This window comes from Asparagus officinalis, chromosome 2 (genome assembly GCF_001876935.1).
Source record: "Asparagus officinalis chromosome 2, Aspof.V1, whole genome shotgun sequence".
Classification (NCBI taxonomy): Eukaryota; Viridiplantae; Streptophyta; class Magnoliopsida; order Asparagales; family Asparagaceae; genus Asparagus; species Asparagus officinalis.
In genome coordinates this window covers 727,354-754,349 of record NC_033795.1, presented here as the reverse complement: position 1 = coordinate 754,349, position 26,996 = coordinate 727,354, and the positions used below count along the sequence as shown (strand labels likewise).

Genomic DNA, 26,996 nt, shown 5'->3' with positions numbered 1-26,996 from the left:
GTTGACACGATTATTCAATTTTTTCCGGATAATCAAATCGGCAACTGGGATGTGATGAGATTGAAGCCAATGACTCGTGAAGAGGTAGCTCTATTGGCAGAGCTGAATACAGATATTACAGACTCGTCTTTGTTTAACATCCGCATTATCGATAGCACGGGTGCTTTCGTACATAATTTTACTATATCACCTCTAGCAGCATCCAGACTCAACAAACTTGAAAATGATTTCTTATCCAAATTCTGCTCTCAGAAGATACACATGTATGGTTCAGTTGACTATTTTTATTCTTATTTGTCAAGTATTAGTTCTAATTGCAGTTAGTTTTGCGTTTCAGGAGATATAAGGTTATTGAAACGTCGAATAGCAGCATCAGCAGAGAAGATTTGTTGACTTTGCTCCGAGGTGGCCGGCTTGACGACAAGGTTAGATTATACTTCAAGGCAAAGTTGAAAATGTATGGCTTAATTAGATCTTTAATGTATTTCTAATATTACAGATGGTTGAGTCAGTGCTGGACACGATTAGTGTGGATGCGTTTGGCAAAGGATATGGTCTCGTATCAGTGTTCTTTCTTGTAAGTACATGTTAGACCTATTGTCTGTTTTGTTAGTTCTATTGTCTGTTGTGTTAGTTCTAATAGACTGTTTTGTTAGCTCAATTGTCTGTTTTGTTAGTTCTATTGTCTGTTTTGATAGTTCTATTTGACTGTTTTGTTAGTTCTTATGACTGTTTTGTTAGTTCTAATGACTGTTTTGATAGTTCTATTTGACTGTTTTGTTAGGTCTATTGTCTATTTTGTTAGTTCTATTGTCTGTTGTGTTAGTTCTAATAGACTGTTTTGTTAGTTCTAATAGACTGTTTTGTTAGGTCTATTGTCTATTTTGTTAGTTCTAATTAACTGTTTTGTTAGTTCTAATAGACTGTTTTGTTAGGTCTATTGTCTGTTTTGTTAGTTCTATTGTCTGTTGTGTTAGTTCTAATAGACTGTTTTGTTAGGTCTATTGTCTGCTTTGTTAGTTCTATTGTATGTTTTGTTAGTTCTATTGTCTATTGTATGTTCTGTTAGTTCTAATGCCTTATCATGTTAGTTCTAGTCTGTTTAATGTTAGTTCTATCTCCGTGCGTGCAGCATTCATTATACGGCATCGAACCCAGCTTTTACGAACTATTTTTGACATACATTGAAAAGTATACCGCCCTCCGCATTATGCATCTATTGATCCCTTTGGTCAGGGATGACCATTGGCATCTGGTTGAAGTTGACCTGAGGGATGATGTTGTCAAGCACTATAGTTCGGCCGGGCACGAATCGTGGTTGGAGCCGGTTAACAAAATTATAAAATTCTTTGATATGCAGCGGTGGATTTTGTTGCGCAAAATGTGCGCAGAGTATTCAAATATGAAGCCGTCGCATGTGAGCGGCAAATTGGGCGGTTAGTTCTATTACCTATCATGTTTCTATTTGCATTAGTTCTATAGCTACATTGTATTATTGCGAGAATGTCTGATTTAGTCTTCTGTTCTGCCTTCTGTTCTGCAGATTTGACTATGGTGTGTTCGTCTACCTATATATAAAAGCAATAATTGATGGTCGCCCAACAACTCGTGTTAATCTGCCTGGCGAAGTACCTGATGCTATGCGAGCAAGACTCGTCGCGCAATTATTAATAGCTGGCTATGAACGAAGATGTAAAGACGAAACGGTGTACAGTGATGAATGACATGTCTATATAAATACAGAATGGAGTGTATATTTGTATAAAAAATGCGTTCTCGATCCCAACTTCAACTTGGTACTCCCAACTTAGCTTGAAGGGGGATATAGCTGGTGATAATATCTGATGATAATTTTGGAGGGAAATGAGAATTCCCCCCCCCCCAAAAAAAGTCATTCATATCACCATTTAATGCCTACAGTCGAAACGATGGGTTTCCGTCGTGAGAGGGCGACGAACACATGCTGCGAAGGGTATTTTGGGCATTTCGAGCGGTGTTTAAACGGAAGGTGGCCTGGGGATTCGTTTTGGGGGCTGGAAGAAAATCGGGGGCGGTTTTGAGGGTAAAAGGCACGTTGAAAAGGTCTTGGGGGGGCAGAGCACGTTCTGTGTTGTTTTGGGGGCTGGAAGCAATTTTCCCTTTTTTTTTTAATGAATTTACACGCCACTCTGGGGGATTAAATTAATATTCAGATCATGAATGTACGGGATAAAAATATGTGGAGCGCATCTCTAAAAAGTATTGGAATTATTGTTGGGCATTTATGTTAATGTGGCCATGGCCTTTCGCGATGTGAGACGAAAAGGTGATTTCAATTCGGGCCTGTTTAGCAAATCATGGGACTAGGCCTAACTTGAGTGTGTTTTTGGGCTGGGCGAGAAATGGCCCATGACCTCTATAAACCATGCCAGAATTGGTCCACCCCATACGTAAACCAATTCTGGCCCGGTTGAAAAATAATCCAATGTAAGCTTGGTTTATGCCAACTTGACAAATAGAGAGGTGTAGGGTTGGCTAGTCTCCACTAACTTGGTTCGTATTTTAACTAAGGTTAGTTTTGACCCAAGTACCCAAGTAGAGGGCGATTCAATCCTAACTCAGAATAAGGACTTCAATTTGAACTAGAAAAATCAAGCTTGAAGTTGGTACAATTTACCCAAACAATAATTCAACCCATTAATTAGGTTACCTCCACTAACTTGGGTAGTAGGAGAGTTGCCAAACACACTCTCATAGAACCGAGCATCAAGTGCACGTAAGTGTGTGGGCGTGTGCGGGATCGATCCACAAGCTTCATCTCATCCTAGATATTCTAAAAAATTTAGCTACTCATATTACTCATAAAAAGCAAGAATAAAAAGGAAAAAGTCCTAAATTACAAAGCATAAAATCCTAGCATGAATTGTTATAATAAATTAAATCTTAAACATGCATTTCTAAAAAGAAATAAAAAGCAAAAAAAAAAAAAAAGTAAAAACTCACATTCTCTTGAAGCAAATCTTCATCAAACACAAGAGAAAAAGAAGAAAATTCAAGAGGAAAATTAAATTTTATTTTTATTGCAAAACTAAAGTTTTACAATAGTGAAAGACCTAATTAAAGGTCTCCTCTTCAAAATAGAGTATACAAAAATTTTAACATTTTAAACTCTCACTCTTTACCCCTGTTTATATATTACGTAAACCAATATGAGCCAACTGATCAAACTTGGCCCCTAAGAAACACAATTTCAGCCTACATCGATACATTTACCAATACCAGTATCGTTAGTAGTATCAATACTAGTATACATACCTAGTTCTTTCTTATTGCCATTTTTGCTAAAATTCTCTTGGGTTCTTTTGAGCTGAGCTTCTGTTGGCTTATTTTGGGCGTCAATCAGAGATATTTTGGGCTTGAGATAATCTTCATTTGAGCTCTTATTCAACATGATAAAAACATAATATTAATCATTTATTTGTATGAAACTTATTTGAAATATGTTTATGAAAATCTAACAAAACATGATAATTGTTGTACACACAAATTGGAGGGCATTTTCATAAGAATAGTTTTAACATGCTACACACTTTTAGTATAGCAACAAATTAGATTTGATAAACATTTACTATAATCTATGTTTCAGCAAAATTAATAATTTATATAGTATTTTAAGCAAATCGTTCTTCACTAACCAACTTTTTGTTGAGATTAATAATAAATCAAAGACCTATTAAATTTTTATTTGATCGATGACCCTCTTTAATATATAATTTTGTACTAAAATGATAAGTCACGTTTTTTTTAATTAAACACTATTTTTTTACTAGTCTTTTCTGCATAATTTATTTAAATATTACAAAAATGAGAATTTTTTTTAGTTTAGATGAATGCAAATTCTAGTTAAATTAATGTTAATAGAATAATTGTTAGCGCTTTTTTGAACTTTCTGTAAGGAGCTTAAAATTGGTATTTTAGGAAAAATGAGAGGAATTAACCTACTTAACCCTTCTTTATTTGTCAAACGCTAAAAAAAATAACTGTTCATGCTAACTATCTAATCCAAACGAAATTAATTTATTTTTAATCGCTCGTAAAGGTATAACCAAATCAATCCCTCTCATTAACCTTTCTCTCCAGACCTCTTGACAAACAGCACCTTAAAGTTTTCATTTGACATTAAGATTACAACTTTTTTTTACTTTGATGTTCCAAAGTTTCTTACCAGCACTTTGATACCGCAAAACTTTGGGGAATCAAAGTGCCGAAAACAAACCTTAAGGGTGTGTTTGGATTGAGGGTAATAAGGGGCAGAGGAAGTTATGGTAAGCTTTAACTTTATTTGGGAATAAAATTGGTCTAGGTAGTGGGGGAGAAAGGAAGGTAAATGAGGGGAGAAAACCCCAGTTTTCTTATCCCCCAAATTGGGGTGCAACCAGGGTGAAGGTAAGGGAGGAAAACAAAGCAATTATAGAGAGACCAATTTACCCCCTATTAAGATCTAACAATAACATAACTTAATAACATGTAATGGTATTTATGTCATTTTATTTATATTCTTTTCCATTCCCTTTACTTTATTACACCTCTCTTCACTTTATTACACTTTCCAAACGGGGTGAAATAAATTTCTCTTGATTCCCCTTACTAATTTTCCAAACAAGTTTTATATGTTAGCTCACATTCCCTTAGCTTAACTTCTCCTAGTTTCTCTTAACTCCCCTCCACTCGCTCCAAATCCAAACAAGTCCTAAAGATATCAAAGTTCAACAAGATGCAAACTTTGGGTGTCAAAGTACTGAGAAATAAAGTTTGGAATACCAAATAAATAAATAAAACAAGTGTACAACATTGGAGTATAAAAGAGACACATGCATAGAACTTTGGGATAACAAAATTAAGAAGTGTAGGAAGTTTGAAGTACCAAATTGCAAATAATGTCGCTTGTTATCCCCTTGTCATCACCAGTATATATAAATCAAATCATCAACATAAATGCTAACAATTAATATTTTACCTCCAGTGCTTCTTTTGATGAACAAGGTTTGTTCATTTGGACATTTTTGGAATCCTTCACTCACGAAATGAGACTCTATATATGCAGCTGAACCAGGTTCTTGGTGCTTGCCTTAGGCCATACAAGGCTTTATGTAGCTTGTAAACTTTGTATTATTTCGCTTTCTTCACATACCCCTTTGGTTGCTTAATGTACATGTCCTCGCTCAATTGTCCACGAAGGAACTCTGATTTGACATCCAACTGAAAGATGTCCCATCCTCTGCATGCTGCAAGTGCCATGATCATCCTTACTGTATCCACGCATGCAACAGGGGCAAAGACTTCAGTAAAATCGATTCCTTGTTGTTGAGAGTACCCCTTAGCTACCAATCAAGCTTTATGTTTATCAACTTCACCAAGCTCATTCAACTTCGTTTTGAAGCTCATTCAACTTCAGTAAAATCGATTCCTTGCTGTTTCTAGTTCTCCTGTGAGGTCTGTGTAATTTGCAAGCTGTTGATCTCTTTATGGTGTGCTACCTGATTGTAGAAGGTCTGCGTGTTCAGACAGTTTGCTTGTATTTTGGAAGCTAGGACTAGTTGAGGTTGTTGCTATGGTTAGTTTGACGGTTAATATGTTTTCTATCATGTGTCTGGATTATTCTTCGACTTTGCTTATTTCGGTGAAAAACAACTCGGGTGTTCATATGGTGACTCAGCATAATATATATCCTTTAGTGGCTTATAGCGAGAAATTATGTTGTTGTTCGTTTGGTTCTACATCCGTGCGACTTTGTGAGTTTTAACCCATACCTCTGACCTACAAGAAACTAGCATTAATGAGAAACAACAGATGTTGAAAATCTACGAGATTGATCCACACGGTTTTAATCTGCGAGAGTACGTGCTGGAAATACCCAAACCTGGAGTACTCAGAATTTAGCAGTTTGGTAAATGCAACCTGTGTTGATCTCTTTTTGGACGGCAGGACTTGTTAAGCATCTCGTTGCTATGGGAAGTTTTAAGTGTATTAATGTGTGTCTGATTGTTCTCCGACTTTGCTTATTTTACTGTAAAACTCAGAGGTTGATACCGCGAATCAGCATATCATCCTTTAGTCTTTTGTGCTGTGGTATAAACTAGGAAATGGTACTGTTGATCATGCAGTTTGTGTAACGACATACCCTTGGTATACACTTACACAGAAGAGAGAGAGAGCGGCTTATCGCTGAGAGATAGTATACTCTTCACATTGAACTGCAAGTAGTCATCAAGATATGGTGTGCTAATACTAGCTAGTCGCCAGCCAGTACGTCGAGCATCCCATACTCCTGGAGAAGCCTCAGGATCGCAGATACGTACAGTTGAGCGTATGTAAAACTAATGATTCAAGGGCATCAAAATGATGCGTGTTGTGGATCCACGGAAGGTACAAGACAGAAGGATTCTTATTTTAATGCGTGTGTGGGAATTTTATTCTTCTAGCTAGGAAGCACCATGTGCGGAGAGAAAAGAAAGGGGGGGGAAAAAGAAGAAAAAAACACCACATTGAGTAAGCAGTCAATTATCTCAAATGACTAGGTGCCACCGGATTCCTGCAAAAAGTAAACTAAAGCCAGCAAACAACGCGATATTTACCAGACAAGAATGATGTATGAAGCCATAACAAAATAATAAATAAATAAATTAAAACCCCGTGGCGAGCACAATGGAATCGATCCCTTCAATATTTTTATTTGTCTGTGTGAGCATGGGACGTAGGTGGTGTTAATTGCTAAATCATGAACCGTAACGTGATATATAGGGCTCATGCTCAAGTGAGGGTTTCATGCAGCAGGCCCGCGGGGGTAGTAGACAGTCCATTAGAAGAATCATTATTATGTACGCCACTAAGTTCTGTTGACATCCCAACACGGACAGCTAGCTCTTTCAATTCCCAGAAGGAAAAGAAGAAAAATAAAAAAAGGGGGAAAAAAAACTGATCATATATAGACAACTTTAATTTGTTCAAACGAATGGTTCTAAGATTCAATAAGAAACTGCATTAATGTATATGATGATGGATGAGGCCTGTGATAATTTCCAGCATGAGGCGCACCGGATCCGTAGCTGTGTTCGGCGGACAGTCATCGAGGACACCGGTGATTGTCCATCGCTGCAGAAAGATGACTGAAGGGACTAAAGTTACTATGAACTGAAACATAATGGGCCCAAGTCGTATTATTACTGATGGTGTGGAACAAACTTTACAGGCACTGCTACAGAAATTAGCGCAGAACATATATAAAACAACAGTTCCATCAGAAAACATGTATGCATGTCACCTGATAGTGCAGCAGGGAAACAACGACGAGCGAGCTTACACAAAATTGATCTGAAACTGGGAACTGACTGCAAATTCTGCTTTTATTTTTGTCCGGTGAAATTTCTCTGAGTGGTTCCTATGATCAGGTTGACCAACGCAGTTTTATAACTCAGTTACTACTAACTACAAATTTAAGCCGAGGCTAGCTGATCAAACCTCGCAGATTAATTTGCTTCTTCAAGAGTCACAGAAATCCCTCCCCTCGCTAGCTAGCCCGTTAACCTCATAGTATAAGTAAAGCGCAAGCGATCAAACGTAGGGATTGTTCGAAAGAGACGGTACTGATAAAAGTTTTAGCACATACATACATACATGCATTCATAAGCCAATGCTAGACTATACCATTCTGTTGATGATCAACAAGCCAACTATGACCGCGTGAACAAATGATAACCGTTATTATCCCTCAAACTCCCATTCCTCTCTAACCCTAAACCCTTCTTCCTCATACTCCCAAGCCCGCCATTGCCATAGTCGCAACTCCTCCTCAAGCTCACAGCACTATTACTCCGTGAAACCCTCCCGTTATAATTGTACCCGTCAATGTACTCGTTAGCCCGCAAACAATCTACATTGTCTCCTCCTCCTCCTCCTCTGCTGCTGCTGGTACTCTGACGGTGTATCAATCCCCAAATGCTCCATTTTCTCGACTTCTTCCCTCTAAAGCTATCGGGCGGGTCATCAACGAAAGCATCCGAGCTCGAGTGTCTGAAGGATTCACTTCTTACTGCGGGCAACAGTACTCTACCGCTTGACGCCGGTTTTTGTTCATTCATCTCAAGGTTGAATTTCTTCACTGAATTTGATCTGTCCAAGCTCCGCCTCCGGCTTCTAGAAGAAGAATCATAATAGTAGTAGTTTTTGGCTTGCTTAGAACTGCCGGGGACCATGAGATCCTCTTCGACCGGTATCTGACCGTCGGATCGCTGGATCGCCGGAACGGGCGCATGAAATCGGGAACGCACGGATCGGATGTCCAACGAAAGCCTAGGTTCATCGAACGGAATCCGGCCAGCGTCCAGGGAGAATCTCGGTCCAAGATCGCACGATCGCCGCCTGACCCCGTCCGAGCGAGGCTCCGGCTGGGATTCCGCGAAACCTCTAGCAAGTTCGCCGCCCGTTGAAGTGCCCTGCTGCTTGCTTTTTTTTTTCGTTTCCTTCGATCTTCTTGTTTTCCCGCCAATTCCTGAAGCTTTCCAAAAGTTTTGGCCTCTTGGACTGAGATTCCCGGGATCCTTAGCACGGTGATCCTTGACCGGCCTCAGCTCCCCCTTCCTCCTAATTGGCAGCCGTATCGATTACGGCGAATATCTCTATTGGAGGAGGAGGGAGGCGGCGGCGGCGGGCGGGGCGTAAGAAAAGGAAACGTTGCCCATCGGCCGGAGAATGTCTGATCATGAATTTTCTTCGCCTCTCTTCTCGGATCCAAAGGGTTTAAATTGAGGATTTTAAAGGGGGAAGGGGGGAAAAAAGCAAAAGCGATCACGCCCTCGTCGTTCCCGTACGTACTCTGCTTTTTTGCCAGATTTTTGCTGCTGGCCCTTCATTTACATAATGAGCAGCTAGTTATATAATAAGAGAGAGACACCTTAATTTTTTCTGTTAATTTTCTGTTTAAGGCTAATGTTTCGCGTTGCTTAAATCGCTGCTCAAGATGAGCGAGTGACTTTCTTTCTTTTTTTTTACGTGCAACCCCACTCCACTTGCTCTTTTCCTTTCTGCCCCAGCTTGTCTCCTCTTTCTCCTCTCTTATCTCTTATGTCTCCTTTTTATGTTTTTGTCTTGTGCCCTTCGCTACGCTTATGGTTTTATTTTTATATGGCGTCATATTGCCGAAGCCCCCGTCCTGTTAATTTTGACACGCTCTACCACAAAGGAGGCAAATCAGTTGCTTAAAGCAAAAGGGGGCGCCGGGGACGCGTAGAACAGAATAGATAGAATCTCTCCTTCTCTTTATAGGAATCGTCAAGCATACGTCCCCATCTCAAGATAATTAATCGCTCTTCGCGCAAACAATTCGTTGACTGTAGGTCAGCGATCGGGTTTTTGATTAATCCAGAGAGTAGTGAGTAGTGAGTGCACAATATTGGAAAAGTTATGATATTTCCACATCTTACTTAATATTTCGCCATATCGTTCGATAAATATATTAATTTGTAAGCCCCAGTTCATGTTAAGTTACGTATGTTTAGGGACTACTTTCGAATGCACATGTAGTTTTAAAACAAAGACGATGTGAAAAAGGGCGAAAAAGACGATGCGTATGCATTTCTTAAAACAAAGTAGTTCTGCGGTAGGTGTGCGTGCGTGCTTTATATAGACTGGAAGATGAATGCCGTTGATGCCTAATTAAATAGTAGGTGATTCTGATTAGCCTTTCGTTGTCTTACTTGGCTTTGAGCCTAAAATGAATAAAAAAGAGTATGCCTACAGAGGAAGATATAAAGGAGATTTTACTGTCTGGGCATGCAAGAGCTTCAAATTAAGCGTGTTGGGGGTTCATATTTGCCTCGGGATTTCTTTCTTTGTTTAATTAATGGGGGATTCGGTGGGTCAGACTAATATTTTTCCTTTTGTCATTTAAGCTTTTTATGTCATGTGTATGAGCTTTAACTTTGCTTTAAATCTCACGTAGATAGTCTTTTCAGTGAGAAAGGCTCGAGTCCCCTAATAAAGAACTAAAACGAGCGCGAGACAAAATGTGACTAAGAATTATATATCCATAACTGATGTATCCTAGTTTCGAGATACAGTAACCCCAAGAGCTAGAACTGTATAGAGGCTTACGCCATGTCACGTCTTTTTATTAGTATATAAATGAAAGCGCGCGCGGGAGCTGTGCTTCAAAGCTTATCGATCTCAAAAGAAAAACAAAGAAAGAAAGGAAAAAAGAAATTTTAAATTAACACTAGAAAGCATATCTCCTCTATTAAAATCAATAAATATGGATTGTTTGGGTACCAAATTTTCCAATCCTCCTAAAGTAGTTTCGTCCAGGGAAGATAGAACTGTTATCGAGTAGGAATTTAACTATCAATGTTGTCATCTATGCAATTGCAACCAAAAACCCAAAGGGGCTTATCCGCAATAATCCATTCCCGCAATTGTAAAAGCCCAGAGGGGCTTATGTGCAATAATCCATCACGGCAGCTTTTCAAATCGTAGGTGGGGTACCTACAGGCTACAGCGATGAAACCTCAGTAGCGAACAGAAAACAGACGAGACGAAACGAAACTCACGGATGAAACTACCGGCGGCGAGCCTCAAGAGATCCCGTCACCTCCTGCACCTCATCAAACTTACAAAGCTAAGAGATCCCGTCACAGCTCTCTCCCACCTCCAAACTCTCACCACCGACGACCGCCGATACGCCTCCGACCTCCCCCGAGCGTCGCCGCTCCGTTCGCCCTCTCCGTCGACACCGTCGTGCGTATAACTTTGTATTCTTCAACAACTCCCATTAATATTGCAATCTCTCCTAACTTCTAAAATGCACAGCGTCCTCAACCTGTTTGATGAAATGCGCGGCAAAAATTTCAAAGTCGGGTCTTGGGGGTTGTAATGTGTTGGTTGCCCGTATCATGCATACACTTACTTGGATGTAATATGTAATGCTCTTAACTCTTCTATTTATTTGACTATCTATTGTTATAATGCATGATTTTATCGTCTCAAGCTTCGGCTTGTGTATAGGTGTTGCATTTGCATACACACTGTTGATTCATGCGCCTGGTTTTCAGTGAGAGACATATTTACGTACATGTCATTTGTGAAAAAATGCTGTTTACATTCCATCTATTTGATTAATTCATCTCGATAATCTGTGATTTTTTGGGAAAAATTGCAAAATAGACCGTTTTTGCTAATTATTTAGCAAAATAGACCGTTTTGCTAAATAATTAGCAAAATAGACCTCTTTTGGCCAACAGGCCAAAAAGAGGTCTATTTTGCAAAACAGTTCAGAAAACATACGGGACTAGTAGTCCCGTATGTTTTAATCACGGATTAGTGAAATTTTCTATTCAGAAAACATACGGGACTACTAGTCCCGTATGTTTTCTGAATCACTAATCCGTGATTAGTTGGCTCTAAACATACGGGACTAGTAGTCCCGTATGTTTTTTGAGCCTTGTTTTTTAAAATCGACCTCTTTTTTTCAAAAGAGGTCTATTTTGCTAATTATTTTTCAAAGTGGTCTATTTCGCTATATATTTCATAAAAATGGTCTATTTTGCAAATTTTCCCTGATTTTTTTCATCTGAATCTCTGGCTTATACACAGATGTTATATTTATGTCATCGATTCATACACGTAATATAAACCGAGAGAGGCAGAGAGGGGCAAAATTACCTTCGTTTCTGATGTCCATCTGGTATTGACCACGAAGGAAATTCAAGGGTCACATCACTCTTCCCTTTATTGCAAGGCAGATTATGTATTTCTCCGTGCAAATTCTATCTAGTCAAATTGTTTGCATAAAATCTTGTAATTTAAATATTTATCAATTTACCAGATTTGCAATTTACAAGCGTATTTAACTCGGTCTTGGGTCCTCCCTCTTTCATATTATAACCATTGCTGAAAGAAAACAAGAAGTCTCTATCACTTGCTGCATCAGAACGTGTAATTCAGTTACACAGTCTTGGCAGTGGAAGAGGTATTGCCAAGATAAACCTCTGATGCAAAAGCAAAGATAGCTGGGATGTATCAGAGCACAGGTTCTAGATTTCACTGTGGTTTATTTTACCAAGCAACATTCTATCTTACTTGTATCTCTAGTGCTGGAGTTACAACAGCTTAGCCGTCAGCAAACTTATCCACCTTCCTGAAATGAAGAAAAGTTATTATCTTCTTTTCTGTTCAATCATCTCTTATATCTCTCGCCTTGGCAATTATTTGATAGGCTCCACTTGTAAATGATTGAGGCAAGCACACCCGCAAATCTGAACAACAATGTGACTTCCACAATCAACCTCTTTAATGGAAAAAATGGCATCCGCTGTGATGATGGCTTATCACAGACGTCAACCCAAGATATAAACGTATCTCTTAACTTCCGAGACTGCATTCTCCTTTGGAATTTCACTAACAGCTGTGCTTCCCCATAATCTTATGCTTTGGCTTGAGTTGGTTTCATTTCTAGGATTGTTTACCTCACCATTACTTGGAGTTTTATCATAGTGGAAGAAATTTTAAGAGATTTGTTGCAATATCTTGCTGCAAAAATTTTGATTCAGAATTATTTATACTACTATACTTTAAGATTTATATGTCCTGAAGGTGTACATTTGGCTTCTCCAACCAATAAGTATGCAATTGAGTCAAACAAATCCTAAAATAAATCATCAACCTCTTGCTCTTTTTAAAAATTCTAAACAAATCCTGATACGGCAGTATAAATTGACAGAAATAAGTGATAAGGATTGAATCCTTCAACTGTGAAACCTTTCCGTTGAAGTATTCGTACAGTTTCATAAACTACATGCAAGTGCAAGTAGAACGAACATGTATCTAGCACAACTGCTAAAAACTTGATTTTGAGCTATATTTCCCTATGTCATCAATCCTAGGTTGTTTTCTTATAGGTGTACCACTTTGCAACCAGGAGGTAGACCCCAAAGTTCAAGAGGCTGAGTATGGCAAGAAGCCAGAAGAAGTAGTCAAGGTGGCCCCTATTCAAATTATCAGGAATCCACCCAAGCTTCCCATTTCTTGTAGTAACGTGAGTAACAACTGTTACCAGCAGCGTGCTAAGATAATTCCCAAGTGCATCAGTAGTCAAAGCCAGCGCTGAGCACATGCTCCTCATTGCATCCGGCGCTTGGCCATAATAAAACTCCATTTGCCCCACAAAGGTAAAAAGCTCTGCAGTTCCAACAATGAAGTACTGAGGAGCTTGCCAGAAAATTGACATAGGCACAATGTCTTTAGAATCATATAAGTTATCTCTTGCAACAATACGAAGCCTGATAACTTCCACAATGCCAGCTGCTAGCATTGCAATAATGGAGATGACAAGGCCAATGCCCATTCGAGTCAGCTGGGTGAATCCTCGTTCATTTCCAGTGAATTTACGTGCTATAGGAACGATAATTTTGTCATAGACCGGAACCAATATGATGACACTGAGTGTGTTCATCACTGAAAGAGATGCTGCAGGAATTTGGAAGTGAGGTCCCACATGGCGTTCCATCTTCTTGCCTTGGAGGACGAACACAGTGCTCATTTGGCTGTAGACTGTGGAGAAGACCACTCCAGTGGCCCATATTGGTAGAAGATAAATGATGCTTTTCAGTTCTTCGACCTGAGTGACTGTGCATAGCCTCCATGGACTTGGTTGGGTGTTGATCTTGTCCTTCTCAGTCTCAATTGCAGCCTTGTCGAGGAACCTGACCAGGAAATATATCGTAAATGTAACAAATGTTGCATGTAGGAAGTATTTCATACAATATTTGTTGTGAGAAATTAAATTCAAATCTGTCGATTAGGTGTTTGTAATTTTGTTATAATAAATGATTTTTTTAAATGGTGCGAGCCTTGCACTGGGCCACCCCGTCTTCCTTTTTCAATTTATTATAAAATCCAGTGTTTGGTTAGTTACAGAAGTTGTTGGGTCTGTATTTGTTGCAGAAAAAACGTATTTCAATTGCAGCCCAAGTGTTTGTTTAGATGCAGTTGTGAAATGACTTGCATTTTATGAGTTCAAGTGTTTGTTTAGATGCAATTGTGAAATGACTTGCATTTTATGAGTTCCTTAAATTCATGATGTTGTATTTTTTAAAAAATTGGATTTAACGCAAGGAATTGCAACATTTGTTGCAGTCAATTCTCATTTTTAACTATCATGTTCTAACAAGACACTAGAAATAGAAATTTGACTACAACATTTGATGTTGCAACTCAATTTTCTGTCGAACAAACAACCCATTATACGAAGAATGAATTATTATCATTATACTTACTTCAACTTTTTTGTATGCCCAAGCTTACTACTTCCTTCTATTGCAGATTCCTTGTCAGTGACCTCATACAACAGAGACTTGTCATCAGGAACATTTTCTCGATATTTTTTTATCGATGCAACTAGAACCTGAGCAATCCTTGTGAGGGGGCTCCCACCTGCTTTCTGATGCCGATACAATGGAGATCCAAGGAAGAAGCTCACAACTGCAATAGCCATTACCACTGCAGGAATCCCAAACCCCCAGTCCCATCCTTTATTAGTCTGCACCCAAACAAGTACAGCCATTACCACTGCAGGAATCCCAAACCCCCAGTCCCATCCTTTATTAGTCTGCACCCAAACAAGTACAGAAGAAGCAACAAGAGATCCTATCTTGATTGAGAAGTAGAACCAATTGAAGAAGGAGCTCTTGCTTTTTTTCTCAGATTCATCAGATTCGTCGAATTGGTCTGCACCGAAAGAAGAAACACAAGGCTTGATCCCTCCAGTGCCGAGAGCAATGAGATAGAGTGCAAGGAAAACTACTGCGGTTTGTGGTGCACTTGGGTGACATTCATTATCATAGCATGAAGGTTTGAGTCCTTTGATAGAGGCAGACATGGTTAAAAGTGTCAATCCCTGTGATCAAACCGAAAATTGCTGAGAAATCCCTGTGAAAAGCAATTATAGATAGATTACAGAGATATTTCTTACGATGATGTAGATGATCATGAAACTGGCAATTGTCCAGAATCGTCCAAGATAAGAATCAGCGATAAAAGCTCCAAGAAGTGGCGTGAGATAGCAAGCGCCTGACCAGTTTGTGACATTGTTGGATGCTGTAGCATTGCCTTGATTCAGGATATCCACCATATAACTTATAAGATTTGTGCTCAACCCATAAAATGCCAATCTTTCACAACACTCATTTGCTGGAGAGGAAACGATAAGCTTGATAGTGAGAATGATGCAACATAAATCAAGGTGGCTCTAATAATATTGACTGTACCAAGAATGAAGGGGCAGGCTCTCCATCCTCCTGTGCTCTGTTTTACTGCAGGGTTTCCTCTGAAGTCTGTGGTTCCGTCTCTTGTATATTTGTCTTCGTTGTCGGCCTCCATGGATCCTCCTCCTGGTATTTGAGATACTGATGCTCCTATTTCTGGGAAATTTTATGAGCAAATCACCAAATAATACCAAAAGTAAATTGTACACCGCAACAGTCACAGAGCACTTGCAATAGCAGCTTTGCCTGTTTTGCATGGTGAACTTAGTACAATTCACTAATAAATCAATTACACAAGTGATATTCATGATCTATGAAGGAAAGAACTTAGTACATATTTAATCTTTAGCTGCTTCCTACAGCGATGCTCTTCCTAGTTTTGCGAAATATAGTCAGTAACTAACCAAACAATAACAGAGGCACGGAGCTTTTACAAGTTGCATCATGGCTTGTTTTTACAGGGTGAAGAGCTGCTAGTGACTGATGATAGTAAAGAACAAGTAAGTGTCAATTCATGAAACCAATTGGGCAAATCTTATTCATAATCATGATCTCTAAATGAATAATTTAAAATCTATATTGCTTGGTACACTACACACAGCTTGACCATTTCATTTTTCTTTTTCAACAATGAATAAGTCAAGATATGTAAAACTATATCAAGCTGAATGACTTCCAAAATGAAAAATAAGGATATATATATACGAGTTTATAAGCTACCTCTCACAAGAGAGGCAAGAGATCGACGGGGAGGGAATTTTCAAGTTCTTGAATATATGAACTTAACATATAATACATTATACATATACGTACTACTCACATGCTGGAGGTGAAGAAGAATCTTCAAGGTAGCAGATAGGTTCAACTCGCTCGAGCTCAAACCTGCTGGTGTTATTCCTTCAATTACGAGAGCTATGGCTATTTATTGGTGTGAAATTTGGAGGTGAGCTGTTCCAATCATGCACCCTAACTATAGAGTCCGCCAACCTTCGGTCTCCATTAAAGAGCAGGAGGAAGACTTTGATTTCGCCTTCTTTTTTTTTCCATTTTGGGACATTGAACCTGCTCAACTTAAGGTTGTGTCGGGCACAAAATGAGACATGGCAGTTTGGCACTAGCCTGTTGGATGCAGTGTGTCCCCACTCGATAATGGGAGTGATCATTTTTGACCAATAAAAATATTAATAAACTGTTTGTAATATGGTTGAAGAAAAATATCGAATTTGAGTGTGGGATTCTTTTAACGAAACGAGAATTGCAAATTTGTCATAAACCAGCATTTATAACTTTATCAAGCCACTAAAATAATACAGCAACAAAAACAACATTATTTACCAGAAATTTGAATGCAGAATTACTCTGCATCGTGCATAACACTTCGAACTATAACGTCACGATCGTACATTAGACTAGTATGAAATCCTAATCTAAACTGTAATCCATCTCATCCAGCATATATCACAAGAGTATTCTTCTTAATTATTATTATTTTTCAATAAAAAATTAGTAATAATTGATAATAGATCAAAATATCAAGAAGATGCTTACTCCGATAAGATGGAAGAAAAATTCTCAGCCATCCACTCTCTATCCAGAGGGCAAAAACAAAATTGTCATATCAAAACCGGGCATTAAAATATTATTATTTTTTGCTTTCGTCGCAACTACGGTCACTCTTTTTCTTTTTTGGCTGCGGAGAGTAGGAATGGGGACACGTTTATTTTATTAGGAGCACATTCACAAAAAGAACCCCTAACAAACTTCCATTAGCAAATTATCCGCTTAACAAACATATTAGTTATATTATCCTAATCATAATTAAATAACTTGAATTTATAAAATTTTGTGAAATATAATATTTATTATCAATTCAAAATTTTTGGGTTTTTACAACCCATTACCGCAATTGTAAATGCCCAGAGGGGTTTATCTGCAATAATCCCTCACCACAGCATTTCAGATCGTAGGTGGATATATACCATTTTAGATCGTAGGTGGATATATACCTACAGTTAGGGGTGCAAAATGGTTCGGATTTATCTGGACCGACTGTAACCGTATCCGTTTAGAAAGCGATACGGTAGGAAAAAATTAAAACCCTGCGGTAAAATGAGCTACCGATATCGAAATATTTAAAATGAGCTATATATAATACTTGTATTGGGTTAGTATTTGGTCTAGTCTATAACATATATCGGCAACCCGACCCAAATTCTCAAACCCTAAGTTTTAAATGCTTTCCAAGCGCCCACCCAAACTCACCCAGCCTCCACCAGTCACTCCCAAGCCGCCGCCGTCCTCCCTGCTCCGCCTCCGCCGCCGTGTCCGGCGGTCCCGCCACCCTCCGCCTCCGCGTCCTGCGTTCACCGCCTCGAGCTCTGCTTCCGCGCCCGCCCCGCGCCCCCGAGGCTCCGCCTCCGATCTCCGCCATTCGGACCGGACGCCGCTGCGTGCGCCCGGCCCGAGCTCCGCCTCCGCCTCCGAGCTCCGCCTCCGCCTCTTCAAGAAGTCCGCGGCCGCCTCATCTTGATCGACGCGACGACGACCATCGACGACGCGACAACTACGTCCGACCTCCTCGTTACCTCCTCAATTTGGTATATCACTAATGTGAATTCTAATTGTTGATAAAAGCCCTAATTTTTAGCATTTGTTGACCGAATTGAAAAATCCTAATTTATTTGATAAAAATCCCTAACCTATTAGTTCTAGTTGTTTTTAGTTGCATATATAATTGTAATTTGCATCATTATATATTTTTCTGTTTGATTAAGTTTATAAATTTGAATAGGAATTAGAATCATGTCGTCTAATCCGTCGGTTCAAGCTTCTAATAAAGAAGCCACGGTCGAACCCCCGTTGAACCGGTCATTGAACCTTAGAAGAGTCTTCTAATAAAACAGAGGAAAAATCTGAGAAAAGGAGGGGGGGATTGTAGTTTGTGAGGTCAGTTGTAGTTATTGATTATCACATTTTAGTTATGGTATTCAATATTTTTTATATTTTGTTTAGGGTCTGTTATGGTGTTTTGAGGTTTGTCATACAGAATAGCAACAAAGTCTTGGGGTAACTTGTCTTACTTGTATTACTTTGCCAGTTATTAAAATCATATGTATTTTTTGTCATATCCTATTCATATCTATTTCCCAAATATCCGATTAGTATCTGTATCCGAACCATATCCGAACGTCTAATATCCGAACCGTATCCGTTTCCGTTTAATGCGGATATGGTAATGTTTTTTTCTTACCGATAAATATTCGAACTGTATCCGTATCCGTTTTCAGAAAGTGGTTATGGTTATGATAAGGGTCATATCCGAACCGAATGCACCCCTACCTACAGCAATACAACCTCAGTAGCGAACAGAAAACAGACGAAACGAAACTCACGGATGAAACTACCGGCGGCGAGCCTCAGAGATCTCGTCACCTCTAGGACCTCATCAAACTTACAAAGCTAAGAGATTCCGTCACCGCTCTCTCCCACCTCCAAACTCTCACCACCGACGACCGCCAATACGCTCCTACCTCCTCCGCCGTTGCCGCTCCGTTCGCCCTCTCCATCGACACCGTCGTGCGTATACCTTTGTATTCTTCAACAACTCCCATTAATATTGTAATCTCTCCTAACTTCTAAAATGCACAATGTCCTCAACCTGTTTGATGAAATGCGCGGCACAAATTTTAAAGTCAGGTCTTGGGGGTTGTAATGTGTTGGTTGCCCGTATCATGCATACACTTACTTGGATGTAATATGTAATGCTCTTAACTCTTCTATTTATTTGACTATCTATTGTGATAATGCATGATTTTATCGTCTCAAGCTTCGGCTTGTATATAGATGTTGCATTTGCATACACACTGTTGATTCATGTGCATGGTTTACAGTAGACATATTTACCTACATGTCATTTGTGAAATGCTGTTTACATTCCATCTATTTGATTAATTCATCTTGATAATCTGTGATTTTTTCATCTGAATCTCTGGCTTATACACAGATGTTATATTTATGCCATCGATTCATACACGTAATATAAACCGAGAGAGACAGAGAGGGGCAAAATTACCTTCGTTTCTGATGTCCATCTGGTATTGACCACAAAGGAAATTCAAGGGTCACATCACTCTTCCCTTTATTGCAAGGCAGATTATGTATTTCTCCGTGCAAATTCTATCTAGTCAAATTGTTTGCATTAAATCTTGTAATTTAAATAGGAATCAATTTACCAGATTTGCAATTTACAAGCGTATTTAACTCAGTCTTGGGTCCTCCCTCTTTTATATTGTAACCATTGCTGAAATAAAACAAGAAGTCTCTATCACTTGCTGCATCAGAACGTGTAATTCAGTTACACAGTCTTGGCAGTGGAAGAGGTATTGCCAAGATAAACCTCTGATGCAAAAGCAAAGATAGCTGGGATGTATCAGAGCACAGGTTCTAGATTTCACTGTGGTTTATTTTACCAAGCAACATTCTATCTTACTTTTATCTCTAGTGCTGGAGTTACAACAGCTTAGCCGTCAGCAAACTTATCCATCTTCCTGAAATGAATAAAAGTTATTATCTTCTTTTCTGTTCAATCATCTCTTATATCTCTTGCCTTGGCAATTATTTGATAGCCTCCACTTGTAAATGATCGGGGCAAGCACACCTGCAAATCTGAACAATGTGACTTCCACAATCAACCTCTTTAATGGAAAAAATGGCATACGCTGTGATGATGGCTTATCACAGACATCAACCCAAGATATAAACGTATCTCTTAACTTCCGAGACTGCATTCTCCTTTGGAATTTCTCTAACAGTTGTGCTTCCCCCTAATCTTATGTTTTGGCTTGAGTTATTTTCATTTCTAGGATTGTTTACCTCACCATTACTTGAGAGTTTTATCGTAGTGGAAGAAATTTTAAGAGATTTGTTGCAATATCTTGCTGCAAAAACTTTGATTCAGAATTATTTATACTACTATACTTTAAGATTTTATATGTCTGAAAGTGTACATTTGGCTTCTCCAATCAATAAGTATGCAATTGAGTCAAACAAATCCTAAAATAAATCATCAAACTCTTGTCGTTTTTAAAATTCTAAACAAATCCTGATACAGCAGTTTAAATTGACAGAAATAAGTGATAAGGATTGATTCCTTCAACTGTGAAACCTTTCCGTTGAAGTATTCATACAGTTTCATAAGCTACATGCAAGTGCAAGTAGAACGAACATGTATCTAGCACAATTGCTGAAAACTTGATTTTTGAGCTATATTCCCTCCTATGTTATCCGGGTACTTCTATAATGAAGCCGTACCCATACCGGACATGTACCCGACACTTTACCGTACCCAAACTTCATGGACACTTCTTGAATATATGCATGCATTTATTACAACATGTACTCAATTATATGATATATGTGTTAATTTAAAACACTTGTCAAAGACTTCCTGGACGTAGAGCTTACACTTCACATCCGTCTTTTGAAACTAATGAGACACGGGTCGGATTCGTTTCAGTCCATACCCAAGTTTAAAACTATATAGTTAATGGGTCGTTTAGATGTCTAGTAAAAAAAATGAGTAGTTTACAATTCAAGATAATCAATATGATAAAAGAAACTCAAAAATGTGATGGGAATTTTAATTCTAATGACACATGAAGGGGAAAAAAATTATCTTATGTACAATATTAATTCTCTCTCTCTCTCTCTCTCTCTCTCTCTCTCTATATATATATATATATATATATAGTCGTGTCCCCGTACCCTACATTTTACAGTTTTGCCGTGTCCCGTACCCGTACCAGTACCCGTGCCCGTTTCCATGCGACTTAGATTCCCTCTATCATCAATCCTAGGTTGTTTTCTTATAGGTGTACCACTTTGCAATCAGGAGGTAGACCCCAAAGTTCAAGAGGCTGAGTACGGCAAGAAGCCAGAAGAAGTAGTCAAGGTGGCCCCTATTCAAATCATCAGGAAACCAACCAAGCTTCCCATTTCTTGCAGTAATGCTAGTAACAACTGTTACCAGCAGCGTGCTAAGATAATTCCCAAGTGCATCAGTAGTCAAAGCCAGCGCTGAGCACATGCTCCTCATTGCATCCGGCGCTTGGTCATAATAAAACTCCATTTGCCCGATAAAGGCAAAAACCTCTGCAGTTCCAACAATGAAGTACTGAGGAGCTTGCCAGAAAATTGACATAGGCACAAAATCTTTAGAATCATATAAATTATCTCTTGCAACAATACGAAGCCTGATAGCTTCCACAATGCCAGCTGCTAGCATTGCAATAATGGAGATGACAAGGCCAATGCCCATTCGAGTCAGCTGGGTGAATCCTCGTTCATTTCCAGTGAATTTACGTGCTATAGGAACGATAATTTTGTCATAGACCGGAACCAATATGATGACACTGATGGTGTTCATCATTGAAAGAGATGCTGCAGGAATTTGGAAGTGAGGTCCCACATGGCGTTCCATCTTCTTGCCTTGGAGGACGAACACAGTGCTCATTTGGCTGTAGACTGTGGAGAAGACCACTCCAGTGGCCCATATTGGTAGAAGATAAATGATGCTTTTCAGTTCTTCGACCTGAGTGACTGTGCATAGCCTCCATGGACTTGGTTGGCTGTTGATCTTGTCCTTCTCAGTCTCAATTGCAGCCTTGTCGAGGAACCTGACCAGGAAATATATCGTAAATGTAACAAATGTTGCATGTAGGAAGTATTTCATACAATATTTGTTGTGAGAAATTAAATTCAAATCTGTCGATTAGGTGTTTGTAATTTTGTTATAATAAATGATTTTTTTAAATGGTGCGAGCCTTGCACTGGGCCACCCCGTCTTCCTTTTTCAATTTATTATAAAATCCAGTGTTTGGTTAGTTACAGAAGTTGTTGGGTCTGTATTTATTGCAGAAAAAACGTATTTCAATTGCAGCCCAAGTGTTTGTTTAGATGCAGTTGTGAAATGACTTGCATTTTATGAGTTCAAGTGTTTGTTTAGATGCAATTGTGAAATGACTTGCATTTTATGAGTTCCTTAAATTCATGATGTTGTATTTTTTAAAAAATTGGATTTAACAGAAGGAATTGCAACATTTGTTGCAGTCAATTCTCATTTTTAACTATCATGTTGCTAACAAGACACTAGAAATAGAAATTTGACTACAACATTTGATGTTGCAACTCAATTTTCTGACGAACAAACAACCCATCATACGAAGAATGAATTTTTATCAATATACTTACTTCAACTTTTCTGTATGCTCAAGCTTACGACTTCCTTCTATTGCAGATTCCTTGTCAGTGACCTCATACAACAGAGACTTGTCATCAGGAACATTTTCTCGATATTGTTTTATCGATGCAACTAGAACCTGAGCAATCCTTGTGAGGGGGCTCCCACCTGCTTTCTGATGCCGATACAATGGAGATCCAAGGACAAAGCTCACAACAGCAATAACCATTACCACTGCAGGAATCCCAAACCCCCAGTCCCATCCTTTATTAGTCTGCACCCAAACAAGTACAGAAGAAGCAACAAGAGATCCTATCTTGATTGAGAAGTAGAACCAATTGAAGAAGGAGCTCTTGCTTTTTTTCTCAGATTCATCAGATTCGTCGAATTGGTCTGCACCGAAAGAAGAAACACAAGGCTTGATCCCTCCAGTGCCGAGAGCAATGAGATAGAGTGCAAGGAAAACTACTGCATTTTGTGGTGCAGTTGAGTGACATTCATTATCATGGCATGAAGGTTTGAGTCCTTTGATAGAGGCAGACATGGTTAAAAGTGTCAATCCCTGTCATCGAACCGAAAATTGCTGAAAAATCCCTGTGAACTCAGCAATTATAGATAGATTACAGAGATATTTCTTACGATGATGTAGATGATCATGAAACTGGCAATTGACCAGAATCGTCCAAGATAAGAATCAGCGATAAAAGCTCCAAGAAGTGGCGTGATATAGCAAGCGCCTGACCAGTTTGTGACATTGTTGGATGCTGTAGCATTGCCTTGATTCAGGATATCCTCCATGTAACTTATAAGATTGGTGCTCAACCCATAAAATGCCAATCTTTCACAACACTCATTTGCTGGAGAGGAAACGATAAGCTTGATAGTGAGAATGATGCAAAGTAAATCAAGGTGGCTCTAATAACATTGACTGTACCAAGAATGTAGGGGCAGGCTCTCCATCTTCCTGTGCTCTCTTTTACTGCAGGGTTTCCTCTGAAGTCTGTGGTTCCGTCTCTTGTATATTTGTCTTCGTTGTCGGCCTCCAGGGATCCTCCTCCTGGTATTTGAGATACTGATGCTTCCATTTCTGGGAAATTTTATGAGCAAATCACCGAGTAATACCAAAAGTAAATTGTACATATAATACATATACGTACTCACCTGCAGGAGTTGAAAAAGAATCTTCAAGGTAGCAGATAGATTCAACTCGCGCGAGCTCAAACCTGCTGGTTACGACACCTGTATCGTTAAGCATAAATCAACTTACTAATAAATAATAGTGAATATATGTGATGGAAATTATAATCTAATAACATGATTTTACTACCATCGCGCTATTATTAAGCCTCTCTTCAAGTACTTGATCACATTCTAAACCTCACCTCACATTCATAAATCAACTTACTATTCACTTTATTTGGTGATAGTAACAAGAATTGAAGACTATTTATAAGAAAAAATCTGGCTCTTGGAGTTGGAGAGCACAAAATGACATTTAATGTCGATGATAGCTGTAGCGTACGCAGAGCGATACAAACGAATGAGCATGTGAAATTTTTCGTAACGTTGTTGGCGCGCATCTTAGGAAGTTGACCGACAGCTTCCACTTTAGAAAATGTACTTTGTCCATTGCATTCTTCAACTATAGCATACGTACTGCTCAGTAAATAATATTCAAACAGTCTGTTTGTCTCAATGAAAAAGACTTAATTTTTTATTGTATCGGAGCATGGATAACATCTAAAGATACAAAAATAATACTATAATTAGAGAATTGGAGGACGTTATCCCTTTGTGGTGTATGTACTGTATTCTAATGCTCCGTAGAATCCTAATCAAATTAAGTTTTATCAGAACGCCTATGGAATGATATATAGATTATTGCACCAGCTACTACAAAGATAAAACAAACCGAGCCGGGAGATGGAATATTTGAAATATGCAAAGATAAATCCAAATACATGAGAATGACATGGTTTCGGCACTATGTTCTTTTTCAGGCCGAAAGATTTTGCACGCAACAAGGGCAGAAACTTATTTATTTATTATTTTATTTTTCTGACTCAGGAAAGGTGATACTCAATTTGTACAGCAATAATCATCCCAATAATTTCTTTTCCGTTGATCATCTGCACGAGAATTTGAGTTTTGCTACAGGGACCCAAAATATGGGACCAATAGGGGGGGACAAGTGAGGTGCCCCCTCCTATTGGATAATGAGTTGCTCACCATTAATGATGGCCAACTTATTATCTAATAGGAGTGGGACACTTCACTTGTCCCCCCTATTGGTCCCATATTTTGGGTTCTTGAGAGGAATTTTTCGGTCTCTAATTTGATTGGGCCCATAATTGATGGTTTTTAAATACACAGTGGATCTTTATATCTGACTCGGATCTGGCTATGATATGGACCTTGGTTAGAACTGAATTATAGTCAAGATTCTGGTCCTAATCTGTTGGGCCTCAAATTCCAACCCGGGACTTTTTGCGATTTATGGTAGACATTTTGGGCTTACCTGTTTAGGACACTCTTGTAAACAGTGGGGAAATTTTTTTGTAATGTCTTCTGACAACAACACAAAGTTCATAAATCCTAATTCTTGCTCTAGTTCTGTTCAGGACTATCTACTTCGCTTAGTTAACTATTTTTTTTTAGTAATTTTTAATTAAGTTTTCTTAGGCATCTCTCTCACTTCTCTAACGGTTAATTATTAGTTTTATTGTTGTTAGTTAAGACTAAAGGTAAGCTTGAAAGAATTTGATCTGAACCATTTAAAAAAAAAAAGATACAGATAAATAGTGATGAACAATTAATACTAAATGTACGAATATGATTCATATAGCCACTTCTAAAATTGGATACACACGGGTTGCTATTTTAATACAATATGATATGTTTTTATTTCTAAAATAGTTATTTTCATTCTAGTTGTATATATGGCGACTCTACGAGCAAATAACTTGTATCTTTACAATTTTAACTAGGCTATAAGAAGGCCTAAAATCAAATTGCCATGGGGTGAGAGAGCACATGAACCAATCAAGAGGAAGTCTAAGAATAGTTACCTTCCGCGACTACCCATAAGACACTTGCTCAATATGAGTGCGTGAAAACTAGATATATTGTGTTTCGGATTAGGGTTGGGGTTAGGTTAGGACTTAGGCTTGGGGACACATGTCCCAGCAGCCACGCGAGTGAGAGCGCTAGCTGCAAAACGCGATTGCTGCTGGACTTGGTACTCAAAAAATGGATAGAGATGCTCTACATTCTTGGTTGTAAAGAGGCTCTACAATTCATTAATCATATCTTTCCATTTCATGGACCACATGAATGATGTTTTTTTTATAGAAAAAGATCTTTTAATTGTAGTATCCACTAACAAGCTAATGTTGTTAATAGATCCAACTTATTGTAAAGAATCTCTACAATATTCAAGAATGTAGAGAATCTTTACCCAAAAGGGAGGGGCAAACGAGAGCTATGGCTATTTATTGATGTGAAAATGAAGTAAATTTGGAGGTGAGCTGTTCCAATCACGCACCCTAACTAAAGTCCACCAAACTTTCCCATAAAGAGCAGGAGGAAGACTTTGATTTCGCCTTCTTTTGTTTTCTATTTTGGGACATTGAACCTACTCTACTTAAGGTTTTGTCGTGCACAAAATGAGACATTGCACTAGTCTATTAAATGCATTTGTGTCCCCACCCTATAATAAGAGGAAATGTGAACACCAAAAGGAGTGCTGGACTCGTCCATTAAATAAAACCTCAAAAAGAGTGGTGGACTCTCCACTCTCTATTGATTAGGAGAAGTAAATATTCACTGAACATTTTTTGATGAAGGTAATTTCTCTCCGAAAATAAATGTGGACAAAATAATTATTTTTATTTTAAATTATTGGTGAACTCTCAAGCTGCTCTTTAAAGTATCAATCGATCCGTTTTGCATGTCAAACTATATTTATTATTTTAATATGATCATTTTGTGAGTTTACAACCAAGTATTTAACAAATTAATGACATAACTATAATTTTTTGTATTTCTTTATGAATTTTTATCAATTTATCTCCTTCTTTCCAAACAAAAAATAATGATAACTACATTATTTCACAAATTTTACCGTTTAACCCTTTTTATGTATTTAGAAAATAATTTTTTAGATTGTTAAAAAACATTGTTATATTATAATTTGTTAGATGTTTAATTATAGATAGAAAATAATTTTTTTAGTTTGAAGGGCCAAATTGAGAGTTTACCAATATTTTAAGGGGGGGTGATCATTTTGTCCAATAAATATTAATAAAGTATTTGTAATATGGTTGAAGAAAAATATTGAATTTGAGTGTGGATTTTTTTTAACGAAATGAGAATTAATTACAAATTTGTCATAAACCAACATTTCTAACTTTATCAAGTAACTAAAATAACAAAAACAACATCATTTATCAGGAGCTCGTGAAATGGCA

The 26,996-nt window shown here is 38.3% G+C and overlaps 2 protein-coding genes and 2 long non-coding RNA genes across 7 annotated transcripts; 2 read left to right on the top strand and 2 right to left on the bottom strand.

The window, feature by feature from the left end:
* Nucleotides 7,172-8,888, bottom strand: LOC109829544 (UPF0503 protein At3g09070, chloroplastic-like). Its single transcript, XM_020396626.1, has 2 exons — nucleotides 8,851-8,888; nucleotides 7,172-8,619 (listed from the first exon to the last, which is right to left on the bottom strand). Exons 1-2 carry the CDS (start codon nucleotides 8,886-8,888, stop codon nucleotides 7,710-7,712), a joined length of 948 nt encoding a protein of 315 aa, XP_020252215.1. The 3' UTR covers nucleotides 7,172-7,709.
* On the top strand, nucleotides 10,512-13,056 carry LOC109829787. The gene is made up of 3 exons (XR_002244140.1): nucleotides 10,512-10,767; nucleotides 10,840-10,949; nucleotides 12,927-13,056. It is a non-coding gene; the product is annotated as an uncharacterized LOC109829787 (long non-coding RNA).
* LOC109829786 (protein NRT1/ PTR FAMILY 8.1-like) lies at nucleotides 11,643-23,765 on the bottom strand. 4 transcript variants are annotated; one of them, XM_020396827.1, is made up of 8 exons: nucleotides 23,462-23,765; nucleotides 23,167-23,384; nucleotides 22,539-23,089; nucleotides 21,207-21,964; nucleotides 15,294-15,431; nucleotides 14,999-15,216; nucleotides 14,304-14,923; nucleotides 11,643-13,730 (listed from the first exon to the last, which is right to left on the bottom strand). In XM_020396827.1, the coding sequence occupies exons 1-8, from the start codon at nucleotides 23,610-23,612 to the stop codon at nucleotides 12,908-12,910; spliced, it is 3,477 nt and encodes a 1,158-aa protein (XP_020252416.1). In that variant the 5' UTR covers nucleotides 23,613-23,765; the 3' UTR covers nucleotides 11,643-12,907. The 4 variants fall into 4 exon arrangements, with proteins under 4 accessions (XP_020252416.1, XP_020252415.1, XP_020252413.1 ...); XM_020396826.1 differs by lacking the exons at nucleotides 21,207-21,964; nucleotides 22,539-23,089; nucleotides 23,167-23,384; nucleotides 23,462-23,765 and adding an exon at nucleotides 16,111-16,332 and having other exon boundaries at nucleotides 14,304-14,524; nucleotides 14,594-14,923; nucleotides 15,294-15,446; XM_020396824.1 differs by lacking the exons at nucleotides 21,207-21,964; nucleotides 22,539-23,089; nucleotides 23,167-23,384; nucleotides 23,462-23,765 and adding an exon at nucleotides 16,111-16,332 and having other exon boundaries at nucleotides 15,294-15,446.
* On the top strand, nucleotides 17,757-19,151 carry LOC109829788. Its single transcript, XR_002244141.1, has 2 exons — nucleotides 17,757-17,887; nucleotides 18,578-19,151. It is a non-coding gene; the product is annotated as an uncharacterized LOC109829788 (long non-coding RNA).